The sequence below is a fragment of the Haliotis cracherodii genome, unplaced genomic scaffold (assembly GCF_022045235.1).
Source record: "Haliotis cracherodii isolate W230 unplaced genomic scaffold, xgHalCrac1.p SCAF_16, whole genome shotgun sequence".
NCBI classification, from domain to species: Eukaryota; Metazoa; Mollusca; class Gastropoda; order Lepetellida; family Haliotidae; genus Haliotis; species Haliotis cracherodii.
In genome coordinates this window covers 7,227,250-7,240,038 of record NW_027266271.1, presented here as the reverse complement: position 1 = coordinate 7,240,038, position 12,789 = coordinate 7,227,250, and the positions used below count along the sequence as shown (strand labels likewise).

The 12,789-nt window shown below is 39.5% G+C and overlaps 2 protein-coding genes across 4 annotated transcripts in view; one reads left to right on the top strand and one right to left on the bottom strand.

Annotated features, from left to right (window-relative positions):
• Positions 1-3,714: 3,714 nt before the first annotated feature.
• The window catches only part of LOC139463779 (spermatogenesis-associated serine-rich protein 2-like), a 49,803-nt gene continuing 40,728 nt past the window's right edge, over positions 3,715-12,789 (bottom strand). For 2 of the 3 annotated variants that reach the window (XM_071245077.1, XM_071245075.1), the window contains exons 15-17: positions 12,551-12,568; positions 11,442-11,520; positions 3,715-10,423 (exon numbers count right to left, since the gene is read on the bottom strand). In XM_071245077.1, the coding sequence (XP_071101178.1) occupies positions 9,954-10,423; positions 11,442-11,520; positions 12,551-12,568 (567 nt within the window). In that variant the 3' untranslated portion in view covers positions 3,715-9,953. The remainder of the gene's footprint in view (positions 10,424-11,441; positions 11,521-12,550; positions 12,569-12,789) is intronic. The other variant, XM_071245076.1, reaches the window with a different exon arrangement.
• LOC139464142 (protein PBMUCL2-like) lies at positions 6,860-7,783 on the top strand. The gene has a single exon (XM_071245673.1). It carries the CDS (start codon positions 6,860-6,862, stop codon positions 7,781-7,783), a length of 924 nt encoding a protein of 307 aa, XP_071101774.1.

The window sequence follows — 12,789 nt, the reverse complement described above, 5'->3', positions numbered from 1 at the left end:
CACAGTTCAAAGTGACGTTCAACCGAACTCACTGACTCAAGACCACCTCACAAACTGAGAAAAAACATAAATCATATCTGATGCTTTCTATGACAAAGATACAGAGGCAACGTTTTCCATACCCAGTTGTCTCCCTTTAACTAGATGTTGTGGAGTGACCTCCCTTTTACTGGTTTACAACAGGGATACCACAACTTCCATTTACTGGAGATTGACTCACTGAACATAAGACTTCTACAGTGCAGTCCAAGATCTTTCATTGGAATGAAACATACAAGGTCTGGATTTCAATGGTAAAGAGAATGTGTGATGTTTTAGATGGAAAGTGCTAACTGGTCCTATCCCTCTGTACAAATTGCAAAATTAGAATTGGAATTATTTGTTTTAAGATAACTGCAACACGTCTGAGTATATATGCTGACTTATCTACATCACATTCCTACTTGGAGGCAGTAGTATTTAGATATAGATCTTTGTAGGTAGCCATATTTATCATACCCCAATGTGATTTAACTAATTTCTCAGGTAAGATGTTTTTATTCCATATTCCAGTGTTGATATTGAATTACTACATCTCCGCATTGGTGATTCTTGCCCAAACTAGCATTGTAAATAGGTCACAGGGAACCTCTTTTCCAAACAAACCAGGTTATACTTCAAAATGTGAGACTTTGTCATGCATTGATTTTTCTGGTGTACATAACTTTTCTGAATTTACATCTGAGTTTGCCATGATTATAATGTTTCTACTGGATATACAAGGTTTAATATTTATAACTGTAATTGTCATTCTTTGATATCAATAAAAGCATTTCTGTGATTGAAGAGAATCCCATTTGCCATTCCATGAAACCTTTTCATGTATTGTATTCTAATATCATGTTATGATTGTTTGAATAAACTTTTGCGCTTGTTATCCTTGAATCTTATTTCTAAATGCCTTTACAGAAAGCATTCATCTTACATAAGACGATTTCCACCTGCCAGGCAGTATGTCGAGAGAACTCAAAGGGTATTCCAGTTAGAAAATGTCTCCACAACATATTCTGGTTGTAAAGAGGTGACTTTTTGTTTTTGGTCATCATCACCCACTGGCGTGAATCATTGCTCATATCAATCACTGGATTGTCTGGTCCAGATATGCTGTCATAGATAATAGCTGAACACTAGTGTGGCATTAACAAGAAGACCCTTGAAGATCAGGGGTAGAATAGGTCTTCAGCAACCCATACTTGCCGTAAAAGGCGACTATGCTTGTTGTAAGAGACGACAAACAGGATCAAGTGATCAGGCTCGGATTGATGCTCATATCAATCACTGGATTGTATGGTCCAGACTCGATTATTTACAGACAACCGTCATACAGCTAGAATATTGCCGAGTGCGGCGTTAAGCAACAAACCACCCAACATTAACAACAAAACAAACCGTCGCACGATCTCATGTAGAACTTGGTTCATTGAGGAGTGAAAGTTGGTAAACACACACTGTAGTCACCATTATTCAAGCAACACCATGGTGTCCTGTAACTGATGGAGTCTGGGTCAAACCAACCAGTGGTTGATATATTAAGTATATAGTCTAGTTTGTACTGCTAATTCTGAATAAGAATCTTTCTTTCTCTTACAACTTTCAGTCCATAAAGGTGGGTTGAGATGCTTTAGCATTCAAGATGTGTTTGTTCTAGTCCAGTGCTGGCCCCCAAGATATCATGCTGCAGTACAACATGGATACCCCATTCAGGCAAAGTACAAAAACCTTGTTTCATCCCCTTAGGATAGATACCTTAGTGGTAGAGAGTCAGCCCGGAGAGTGGAAAGTTCGATCCCTGGTCGCGACATACCAAAATACGTTAAAAGATGGTACTTGTTGTTACCCTGTCTGGCCCTCGGCATTAAGGGGCTAAAACAAGGACTGGTCAGCTCATAGTCAGTATACACTGTCTGAGTAGGGTAGTCATGTTAAAGTGCAGCATGGTATCTCAGTGGGCTAGCACTATGAATCAGCATCAGTCCAGACTAGTACAAGCAGCCACACACATATGTGCATGCACGTCGCTATATAAGTGCAATTATCTTGGACGCGACGTTAAACCCTATTTAACCTCACCTTTATCCCATTAATGCCTAGAGACAGGCAGAGTAACAACAAGTACTATCTTATGTCTTTTGATATGATGTGATAGGAGAAACCACCACTCAGAGGAGGTCTTCGGTCCATAAAGAGGCGAGTATATATATGTGGGGGATATAGAAATGGGTTCCGTCCGTGTGTGTGTGTGTGTGTGTGTCCCGAAATTGTTTCCGGAGCATAACTCAGAAACTGTTAAATATTTCTCTACGAAACTTTGCATGTCTACTAGGCACATACTGAACTGGTGCCTTTTGCTATTTAGGAATTTTATAAATTTTTATTTTTTACGTTTCCATTGCAACAAGTTGGACTTAGGTTCTATAAGGGTGCTGTTCGTTTCCGGAGCGTGACTCAATAACCGTTAAATACTTTCTTACAAAACTTTGCTTGTCTACTAGGCACATACTGAACTGGTGCCTTTTGCTATTTAGGAATTTTTATTTTTTTTATTTTTTACGTTTCCATTGCAACAAGTTGAACTTGGGTTCTATAAAGTAGAGTTTGTTTACAGAGCATAACTCAAAACCCATTCAATACTTTCCAACAAAAACTGTGCATGTTTACCAGATACATACTGGACTGGTGCCTTTTGCTATTTAGGAATTTTTAAAAAATTTATTTGTCATGTTTCCATGGCAATAAGTTGGACTTAGGTTCTACAGGGGTGCTGTTCGTTTCCAGAGTGTAACTAAAAAAACGTTAAATACTTTCTTACAAAACTTTGCATATCTACCAGGCACATACTGAACTGGTGCCTTTTGATATATAGCACTTTTAGAAATTTTTATTGTTTATGTTTCCATGACAAGAAGTTGGATTTAAGTTTTAATATAGGATTGGTTTACTTAAGTAGTATAACAAATAAAGTGTTAAATATTTCCTTGCCAAACATTGCATGTCTATATATAAAGCGCATACTGAACTAGTGCCATTTGATATTAAGGAGTTTTAGAAATGTTTATTTTAGAATTTCCATTGCAGCTATTTTGACATGGGCTAAGAGAAATGTTGGGTCAGTTACCTGGTTTGGGACCATAACGTGTTAAAATGGGCGGGGGATATAGATGACTTTGTCAACTATATGCTTGTTGTTAGTTGAGGCTGAATTTGGAATATTTAAGTATTTACTGATATTGCCAAATAACCAAGATGAGGTGAAATGAAATGGGGCTTAACAGCGCATCCAAGATTGTTGCACTTATATAGCGATGTGTGTGTGAGATACCATTCAGTTTAACATGAATTCCCCACTCAGACACAGTATACTGACTCCAAGCTGACCAGTCCTTGTTTCAGCCCCTTAATACAGAGCGCCAGGCAGGGTAACAAGTACCATCCCTAAACGTCTCTTGGAATGACACATCCGGAGATCAAACCCCAGACCTTCCGCTCTCTGGGCGGATGCTCTAGATCAAGAACTAGACCATAGAGGCAGTCCAAATATCCAAGATAAACACCTGAACACTTCAGAGCTACACATACACTATGCTAACTTCACAATTAAGCCATAGAGCATTCCAACAGACAAGCCTGAGTAACACTGTTCCCCTTTCCTTCAACACAACAAACAACAGAATACAGTTCAAGTTTCTCATCACCAAATTGAAGAATTTATTATCAAAGAGTACAGGCCAAATATGGGGACAATTGTTACAACCTGTCACCCCTCAGCTTGATACTACATGGAACATCCCATCCCCAGTCACAGTACACAAAATAGAACTTTATAATGTTACACTGTAACAGTCAACAGTCAGTGGCAACATTCAACACATAACAGACCAATCAGAAAACAGGAAATGCTGGCTCATCCAAGCATGCGCTACCTTCATTCAAATGATCTTATTCTCACATAATCCAATCAGACATAAGTATTGGCCGCTAACTGTTTCGTTTAGTAATGATGATTGTGCTGTTCCTGCATGCATCCAGTAAAGGTTGAATATCACATGGGAAATATACAATATAAATTATGTACAATATTTTAAAAAATCCAGCCAAATGGTACATCCCACAAATGTGTAAAAAGGTTGTCATCACCCAACGTTTCCCCCAAAATATCAAAATTTATGTCATCTGCATAGCTTGATTCTAACATTATTAATGAGACAATCCTATTCTTTCAATCTCTGTGTAGATCACAGATCACAAAAAAAGAAATGTAAATGATTAACACATATCATAACTCAGTGAGACGAACAGATCATAATAATGCCATTTCGAGCGTGATCACATGTATATTGAGAATATTTCATTGGATATGCAGATATCATGTTATATTGGTGACAAAAATGTTATAACAAATAAAACTGGTTGGGATAATTTGCACCTTCGCACAATCCACATATTTCAAACAAAAAATAACATACAACATATGCTGACCAAGTCCTAAATGTTGACAACCACTCCAACAAATTTCCTACATTTTCGTGACCCTGTGATGATAGTTAATACAGTCAGGTTTGGATAGCACAAAGTCCCCTGGAACGTACCAAATCACTTGATATTGCCCATTACATGTATTAACCTGCTAACATACGTTCATTCTCTGAAAGGCAAAGCAATGATATTTTCCTTACATCCCTATATACAAGCCTATTGTATGGTCAGTGCAACAAGTTATTCACTCACAGATACATGTGCTAGGATTCACACAGATTCCCCGCTGTGTCTGATGCAGGAGACTGTTGTGGTCTTCCAAGATAGTCACCTATCTGGTACTATCCAAACCTTGCCACCCCCAAGCCTCCAGACCCATTTGATGTCTCTTTTGACATCAGTATTGCTATACACACCCCTGACACACACATACAAATCCCTATTGGTCTTCAATAAACAGGTACTGCAAGAACATTCTCAAATGATTGCTTTTGCTGCTATTTCGACCAATGACTTAACATTAATCTGCTAGAGTGGGTGGTGAATGTTGTTTGAAGCTGTAGTCAGCAGTATTCCATCAGCGACATTATACAGTCCAGGCCAGACAAACTAAGGGGGGATATTGTCAGCACTCTCCATGCTGGCAGGTGTGAGGCCATGCAAGTAACCAGGTTGCCAAGATTAACCAGCCACTCCAGTTTAGACAAAAACTAGTTTGGTTGTATCTGATTGATACTTCACTGAAAATGTGTGAAATAAATTATATTTAGAACTGCTTAACTTTGTCCTATCCAAAATAGACTGTAAACCATTCAAGAAGAAATACTTGACATGTTTGATATCAAGTGAATAATCGACATTGAGAAAAATCTCACTAAAGAGCATTTAAATAATTGCACTGACTGTCATCCACACAGGGAACTGATGCATTGGACCTGCATTATCTTAATGTCTGGAGTATACATAGTCTCGACATGTTCACTGTAAACCCAGCAACACAACGAACATTGGATACTAAGATGTACTATATTACAAGATTGGATTAAATGTCTCCTCATGTTGTCAACACAGTTGACAGGCAGTGGAGTGAAATTGACAACTGATATGGTGAAATCAACAAGATCAGCAGATTAACACACATTACAGCACATGTGGTCCCAGTGATATGTGTGATGTGCAAACAAAGTCATACAAATAGCAAACACTCAAATTTCACAATTTTGACAGGACTTCAACATTTGAAAATAAATTTAGATGAAAGAATAATCACAAAAGAAACATGAAGCATTATGTATTTTACATACCCTAAAATATAAACAAGGCTAAATAACAATCTTATGACAAACAGTAGCCATGAAATCTTCAGTCTTTATTAAATTAATAAATGCAACAATATTTTGCAGCACTCGTGTCATCAACAACTATTTTTGAAGCACTATTGAAAGAAAGTTCACACAATTCAATTACCGGTACTACACAATGCAATGTTTTCATGAAACAATTCAGTACATGTGATAAAGCTTTCAGTTAAACAGATCAAGAATAACACTCATCCAAATAACAGTTTGTAAACTATGTTAAGCAGGTAGAGGTAGACCTCCATTTGGCAGTTCCAGCAGTGTACAACGTAAGTACTATCTTGTAAGTTTAGGGCAACTTTCACTGAGTGTTAAATCCTAGCGTTTATTAAGGTGATCCTTTCCTAGGATGAATCAAACTGAAAAACAAAATTCCATAAAAACAAATAACTTCATTCCTATACAAAGGTCAACCTTGACCGTAAGTTCTAGCTCTATAAAAGCAGCCAACCTCAGCTCTAGTATTTAACTCGAGGCCATCAAGATAGGTCTTCACAATACTTGTGACAACCACCAATCAGCACTGTCAACCTAAAATTACTTTAAAAATATGCAAATAACTTGACATTTTTGTGATCGTCATTACTGGTATGCCCACAATACCAATGATTTTTCTGTCCACTGAACCCTACCAATAGTCTACATAACATGCACATTGCGAACACATCCAACTCCTCTTCATTTCTATGTACACTGAGTATTTGGATGTAAGATCCCAGCGCTACAGTGTTGTAGCTCCAAGCATTCCCTAACTACCGGTATGTATGTGTGTATGCCTTAGATAGGATACATGATGGGTCTGGTACACACAACTACTACTACTACTACTACTACTACTACTACTACTACTACTACTCCTACTACTACTACTATACTGCATGAAGAGCAATCCAAGAAAGGACTGAATTCAGAAAGAAAAAAAGTTTCTACGAGGGATATTTATTTAAAAAGGATAAACTTTCTTACAAACATTCACTGAATTAAATTCAATGACTAAAAGAGAGCCAGTGACACTACAGGAGACCAATAGGCACAATTTGAGACCCAGGGACAACACAGAGGACCCAGGGACACAACAGGAGACCCAAGGACAACATAGGAGACCCAAGGACAACACAGGAGACCCAGGAACAACACAGGAGACCCAGGAACAACACAGAGGACCCAGGGACAACACAGAGGACCCAGGGGCAAACAGGAGACCCAGGGACAACACAGGAGACCCAGGGACAACAAAGGAGGCCCAGGGACAACACAGAGGACACAGGGACAACACTGGAGACCCAGGGACAACAAAGGAGGCCCAGGGACAACACAGAGGACCCAGGGACAACACTGGAGACCCAGGGACAACAAAGCAGGCCCAGGGACAACACAGAGGACCCAGGGACAACACTGGAGACCCAGGGACAACAAAGGAGGCCCAGGGACAACACAGAAGGCCCAGGAACAACACAGGAGACCCAGGGAAAACACAGGAGACCCAGGAACAACACAGGAGGCCCAGGGACAACACAGAGGACCCAGGGACAACACTGGAGACCCAGGGACAACAAAGGAGGCCCAGGGACAACACAGAAGGCCCAGGAACAACACAGGAGACCCAGGGAAAACACAGGAGACCCAGGAACAACACAGGAGGCCCAGGGACAACACAGAGGACCCAGGGACAACACAGGAGACCCAGGGACAACAAAGGAGGCCCAGGGACAACACAGAAGGCCCAGGGACAACACAGAAGGCCCAGGGACAACACAGAGGACCCAGGGAAAACACAGGAGACCCAGGAACAACACAGGAGACCCAGGGACAACACAGGAGGCCCAGGGATGACAACACAGGAGGTCCAGGGACAACACGGGAGGCCTAGGGACAACCCAGAAGACCCAGGGACACTGCAGGAGGTCCAGTGACAACACAGGAGGCCCCAGGAACAACACAGATAACCAAGGGACAACACAGGAGGCCAAGTGAAACAATAGGAGACCAAAGGACAACACAGGAGACCCAGGACAAACAGGAGGCCCAGGGACAACATAGCAGGTCAAGTGAAACAATAAGAGACCCAAGGAAACACAGGAGACCCACGTATGCAATAGTGACCCAGGGACACAATAGGAGACCCAAGGACAATACAGGAGACCCAGGTATGCAATAGTGACCCAGGGACACAATATGAGACCCAAGGACAATACAAGAGACCCAGGTATGCAATAGTGACCCAGGGACAACACAGGAGACCCAGGTATGCAATAGTGACCCAGGGACACAATAAGAGACCCAAGGAAACACAGGAGACCCAGGTATGCAATAGTGACCCAGGGACACAATAGGAGACCCAAGGACAATACAGGAGACCCAGGTATGCAATAGTGACCCAGGGACACAATATAAGACCCAAGGACAATACATGAGACCCAGGTATGCAATAGTGACCCAGGGACAACACAGGAGACCCAGGTATGCAATAGTGACCCAGGGACACAATAGGAGACCCAAGGACAACACAGGAGACCCAGGTATGCAAAAGTGACCCAGGGACACAATAGGAGACCCAGGGACACCAGAGAAGGATATCATAATCTGTTTTTGTCAAAACACGGGGAACACACACGTAATAAATTTCTGATCTGATCTAATAATAATTTATGACAGAATAAATGGATTTGTAGATTATGAAACCCCCACTGAATTTGTGTGTGGCATAACGTAAATATAACTATTCATAGAGAAAATAGATTCCTTTTATCGTTGCGTGTCGTTACAAATATACATTAACATAATCAACATATGGCACAGGATTACTATAGGTGTAATCATGACGGCAGACAAGTGAGAATTTCACCCTAAATCAATAATCTAAACACGATAACAGACATATTGGCACACAGGAATAATTAAACTTAATAAATCACAGTCAACTATAAATTAAGTCAACATTATTTAATATCATTGAGAAAATTTCATGATGCTATTCTGAAGAAAAATATTTGGGTTGTTTTATATAAAGAAAAATAACTTATTCTTCACAAAACCCCATTTTTAAAATAACTATCATGAGCAACAAATTCATATGTACCATGTTTTGAGTTTTTTGTTTATTTATTTCTATATATGTAGTATTTACAAAATACCAAAGTACACATGTACAAGCATACTTACTGAAAACATGATCAAGATTCGGGAATAATTCAGAGTGTTAACCTTAGGTCAAGTTTTCTGACTAGGGCCGATTTGAAAGACGTGAACAATCAAGCTAATTATGGAAAATTGTAGTTACAACGTTATCAAGTAAACCATCTTTGGAGACATTTGCATATCTACAGATTCTGTAACAAAGCATTTTACAAAGCAAATATTGTCTGTACAAAATTTACAGCCTAACCATAAAAATGGACGAAGTCAATGGCATCACATCATGACGGAAGTTGCATGGAGGTTCTTCATCAAAATACCGGTAGTGGAAAATAACCAAAATTACACTTGTCAAATCAAACCATTCACCCACAAAAATAAGAATGTTCAACTTAGGCAGTTTCTCATATAACATATACACTTGATGAATGAAAAGTTGTCAAAAGATGGACCCTCGAAAGAATATTGTGAGTCATTTAATCTTTCAGTAACTGATCATAACTGTCAACATACTTCAATGTACGCTTTCATACCGATTTAAGTCACGTTGTCCAAATACAATTTACAAATCATATGAATTATAACAAAACAGTTAATGGTATTTCAAGTGTCAGTTGACGGTGAACTGAAAACATAGTGATTTGTATGGACTGCAAAGGGGAATATCTTACGTCTAATGTCATACTCTGTGTGGTCAAAAATGATTACCAGGAAACAGCAGACCCCCGAAGATACATGTCCACCTATGCCTGTGGCTTTCATGAATCATAAACGTAGGATTTTAAACAACATCAAAAATGAAAATCCACCTAGGTAAAGACAAATTTTCAAACACAATTTTTGTAAGAAATTCCTAAGTAACACATTAACACTTGTTACAATAATTACAACATAAACAAAAAGAAAACAATGTCTGCATATGAAAACCTTTAGTCATGAAGACAGTAGTCAATTCTGTCCATTTACACTTGTCCCATTGAGAGTTGGGGTCTCTGACGTGCTGCCAGCCTGACTAGATTGAGCATTAGGGTGAGGACTAGGATGATTTCTGCCTCTTCCCCCACCATCCCTACCTCTGCCCCTGCCCTCTCCACGCCCTCTTGGGCTGCGTTCATATTCCCTTCGTTGTGGTCCATCTTCAGGATAGCCATCCCCCCTCCCTCGACGTCCCCTCCCCCGAGGCCCTCCACTGCCATATCTGCGGGGACTGGATTGCCCCCCCGAGTAGTTCCTTCTAGGAGACTGGTTGGGTCTGTTGTTGGGGTTGGTTTGCGAAGTGGAACCTGATTGAGCAGACTGGGACATGCCAGAGTGGTTGTCTTTCACATGATCAGAAGCATCTTGTTGGGGAGTTTCCCTGGGGTTGTCCCTGGGGTTATCCCGTCTCCTGCGACCTGACTTGTTCCTCCGAAAGTCATCTGAAGCAAATAAGCATGGAGGTATTAATCTCTCAACAAGTGATGTCTTCTATACGAATTAATGTAAGGTCAACGCCCATTTTTTTGTCTAGTCTGCCCCAACACAAAAATATGTAATAAAAAGCATAATAATATGCTGTGTTTATACATATTTCAACCATCTACAAGATCTGTTGACAGTAGTCTTGTTTTAACCTATGTAATTCAAGATCTAATACTTAAGAACTTGAAAACAAATCAAGCTGCATAATAATATTCTTAAATGATATCATACACTGTCGTCTTTCCTCTGCATTTTGGCAATGTAAAGTCTGGCCACATCAAAATTATCATCTAGGGCTTTGGAAACCACAAAGCAATCTTAGTGCTCAAACCAAAATATCAAACTTATAATCGTCATAGCACCAAGATCGCTTTGTGAAATGGGCCCCTAGTACAAGACACAGCTTGATATGTTGACATTTTGAACTTGTTGTCCACTAATATTCATAAATACTTAAAATTGAAACAATTTCAAAATATGTGCATCTTAACACAATACATGTCTGCATCTTAACATACTACATGTCTGCATCTTAACACAATATATGTCTGCATCTTAACACAATACATGTCTGCATCTTAACACAATACATGTCTGCATCTTAACACAATACATGTCTGCATCTTAACACAATACAGGTCTGCATCTTAACACAATACATGTCTGCATCTTAACACAATACATGTCTGCATCTTAACACAATACATGTCTGCATCTTAACACAATACAGGTCTGCATCTTAACACAATACAGGTCTGCATCTTAACACAATAGAGGTCTGCATCTTAACACAATACAGGTCTGCATCTTAACACAATACAGGTCTGCAAAACGTACATCCTAAATATAGATGAGACACAGATGAACCCCAAACACAAAGCCCCATAGATAACATTTACTTTCCATCTTAGACAATCCACTGTGGACAAAGAGATTGTGACGGGTCCTACAATAAACTGCTATCCACCTACGTACCTCCTTGATCACCATCTTCTCTTTGAGCAGTCCCTGATGCTGGTCTGTTTCTTGGAGGCGGAGACTTCACTGACAAACCCTACAAAAATGAACAGATTCATTAACCTATCATACAGTTAATCTCTGAAAAACACTGCTTCTTCCAACAGCTTCAACTTGTCTCTTTGGTATCATTTGAAAGAGTGTTTTACTCATTTACATATCTTATCATCTTAGCTTGCCAACTTACTGACCAAGCTCAGTAGTAAGGTGTCCATGACTTCATGTCTCTTCGTGGATCAAACACTGTATGTCTTTCCAAATTAGACTTAATTACTGATTTAATTGACAAACCAGAATTAATTTCCTGGCAGGCAGATTTCAAGTTGAGAGATGGATCAGATGCAACTTGATTGTCATGCAGATATTAGTGTAGTGTAATCAAGGATCAGACATCACCCACAAACATTTCTCAGTGCTAGTGTTGTCTTTCTGATGGCTGAGCAACATAACCGTCAGGACAACAGTGTGTTTAGTGCAGTACTCAGCAATATTCCAGCTGCATGACGATGGCCTGTATATAAAGTCTGGACCAGATAAACCAGTGCTTAATATCATAAGCAACGATCCATGCAACAATAACACACTATTGCCTAAGTCACTGAGCCTGACCATCCATTAAATCGCCTCATACAGCAAGCAGAGGTTACTGAGGATCTATTCTACATCTGAATCCCCAGGGATCAAAACAACTGATTACATCGTTATCCAAATACAAAATACTACTACAGACAAAAAAACATAAAACCTTACAGAAATACTGTAAAGGAGTGGGATTATTACACTCAACCTTCACCTAAGGGGATATAATAAAAGGTATCTAATGCACAAGATGAAGAAAATAAGCATAGTCAAGCCAAGCCAATGACATAATCAAAGATTTTATATTCAAGGGAATGAGCTCAAAGCTGGGAAAAAAACTCATTGGCACTTAATGTAAATTAAAATAAAAGAATCAATAGAAACTAAAATATAAAAGAAGCAATGCATCACAGCCAGCTGCCTTGGGAGGACTAATTTTCACACAGGTTAATGATTCATCAGGAATAGGAACAAGCAGGCATACAAACCTTCTTCTTATTAGGTTTCTGCATAGTGAAAAATAAAACACTAGATGAATCGTGCCAATATCTATATGAGCAACAGAGACAGTCATACATAGTATTTTGCCAGACTCACAACACTTCTATCAAACAAGGCTTCCAGGTTTCACCTGCAGAATCTCTGAGAGACCACACAAGTGTTCAAAATTGTTCCAGTCAAATCTGATTCAATCTGAAATCCCTATCTGCATGACAGCTAGACAAAG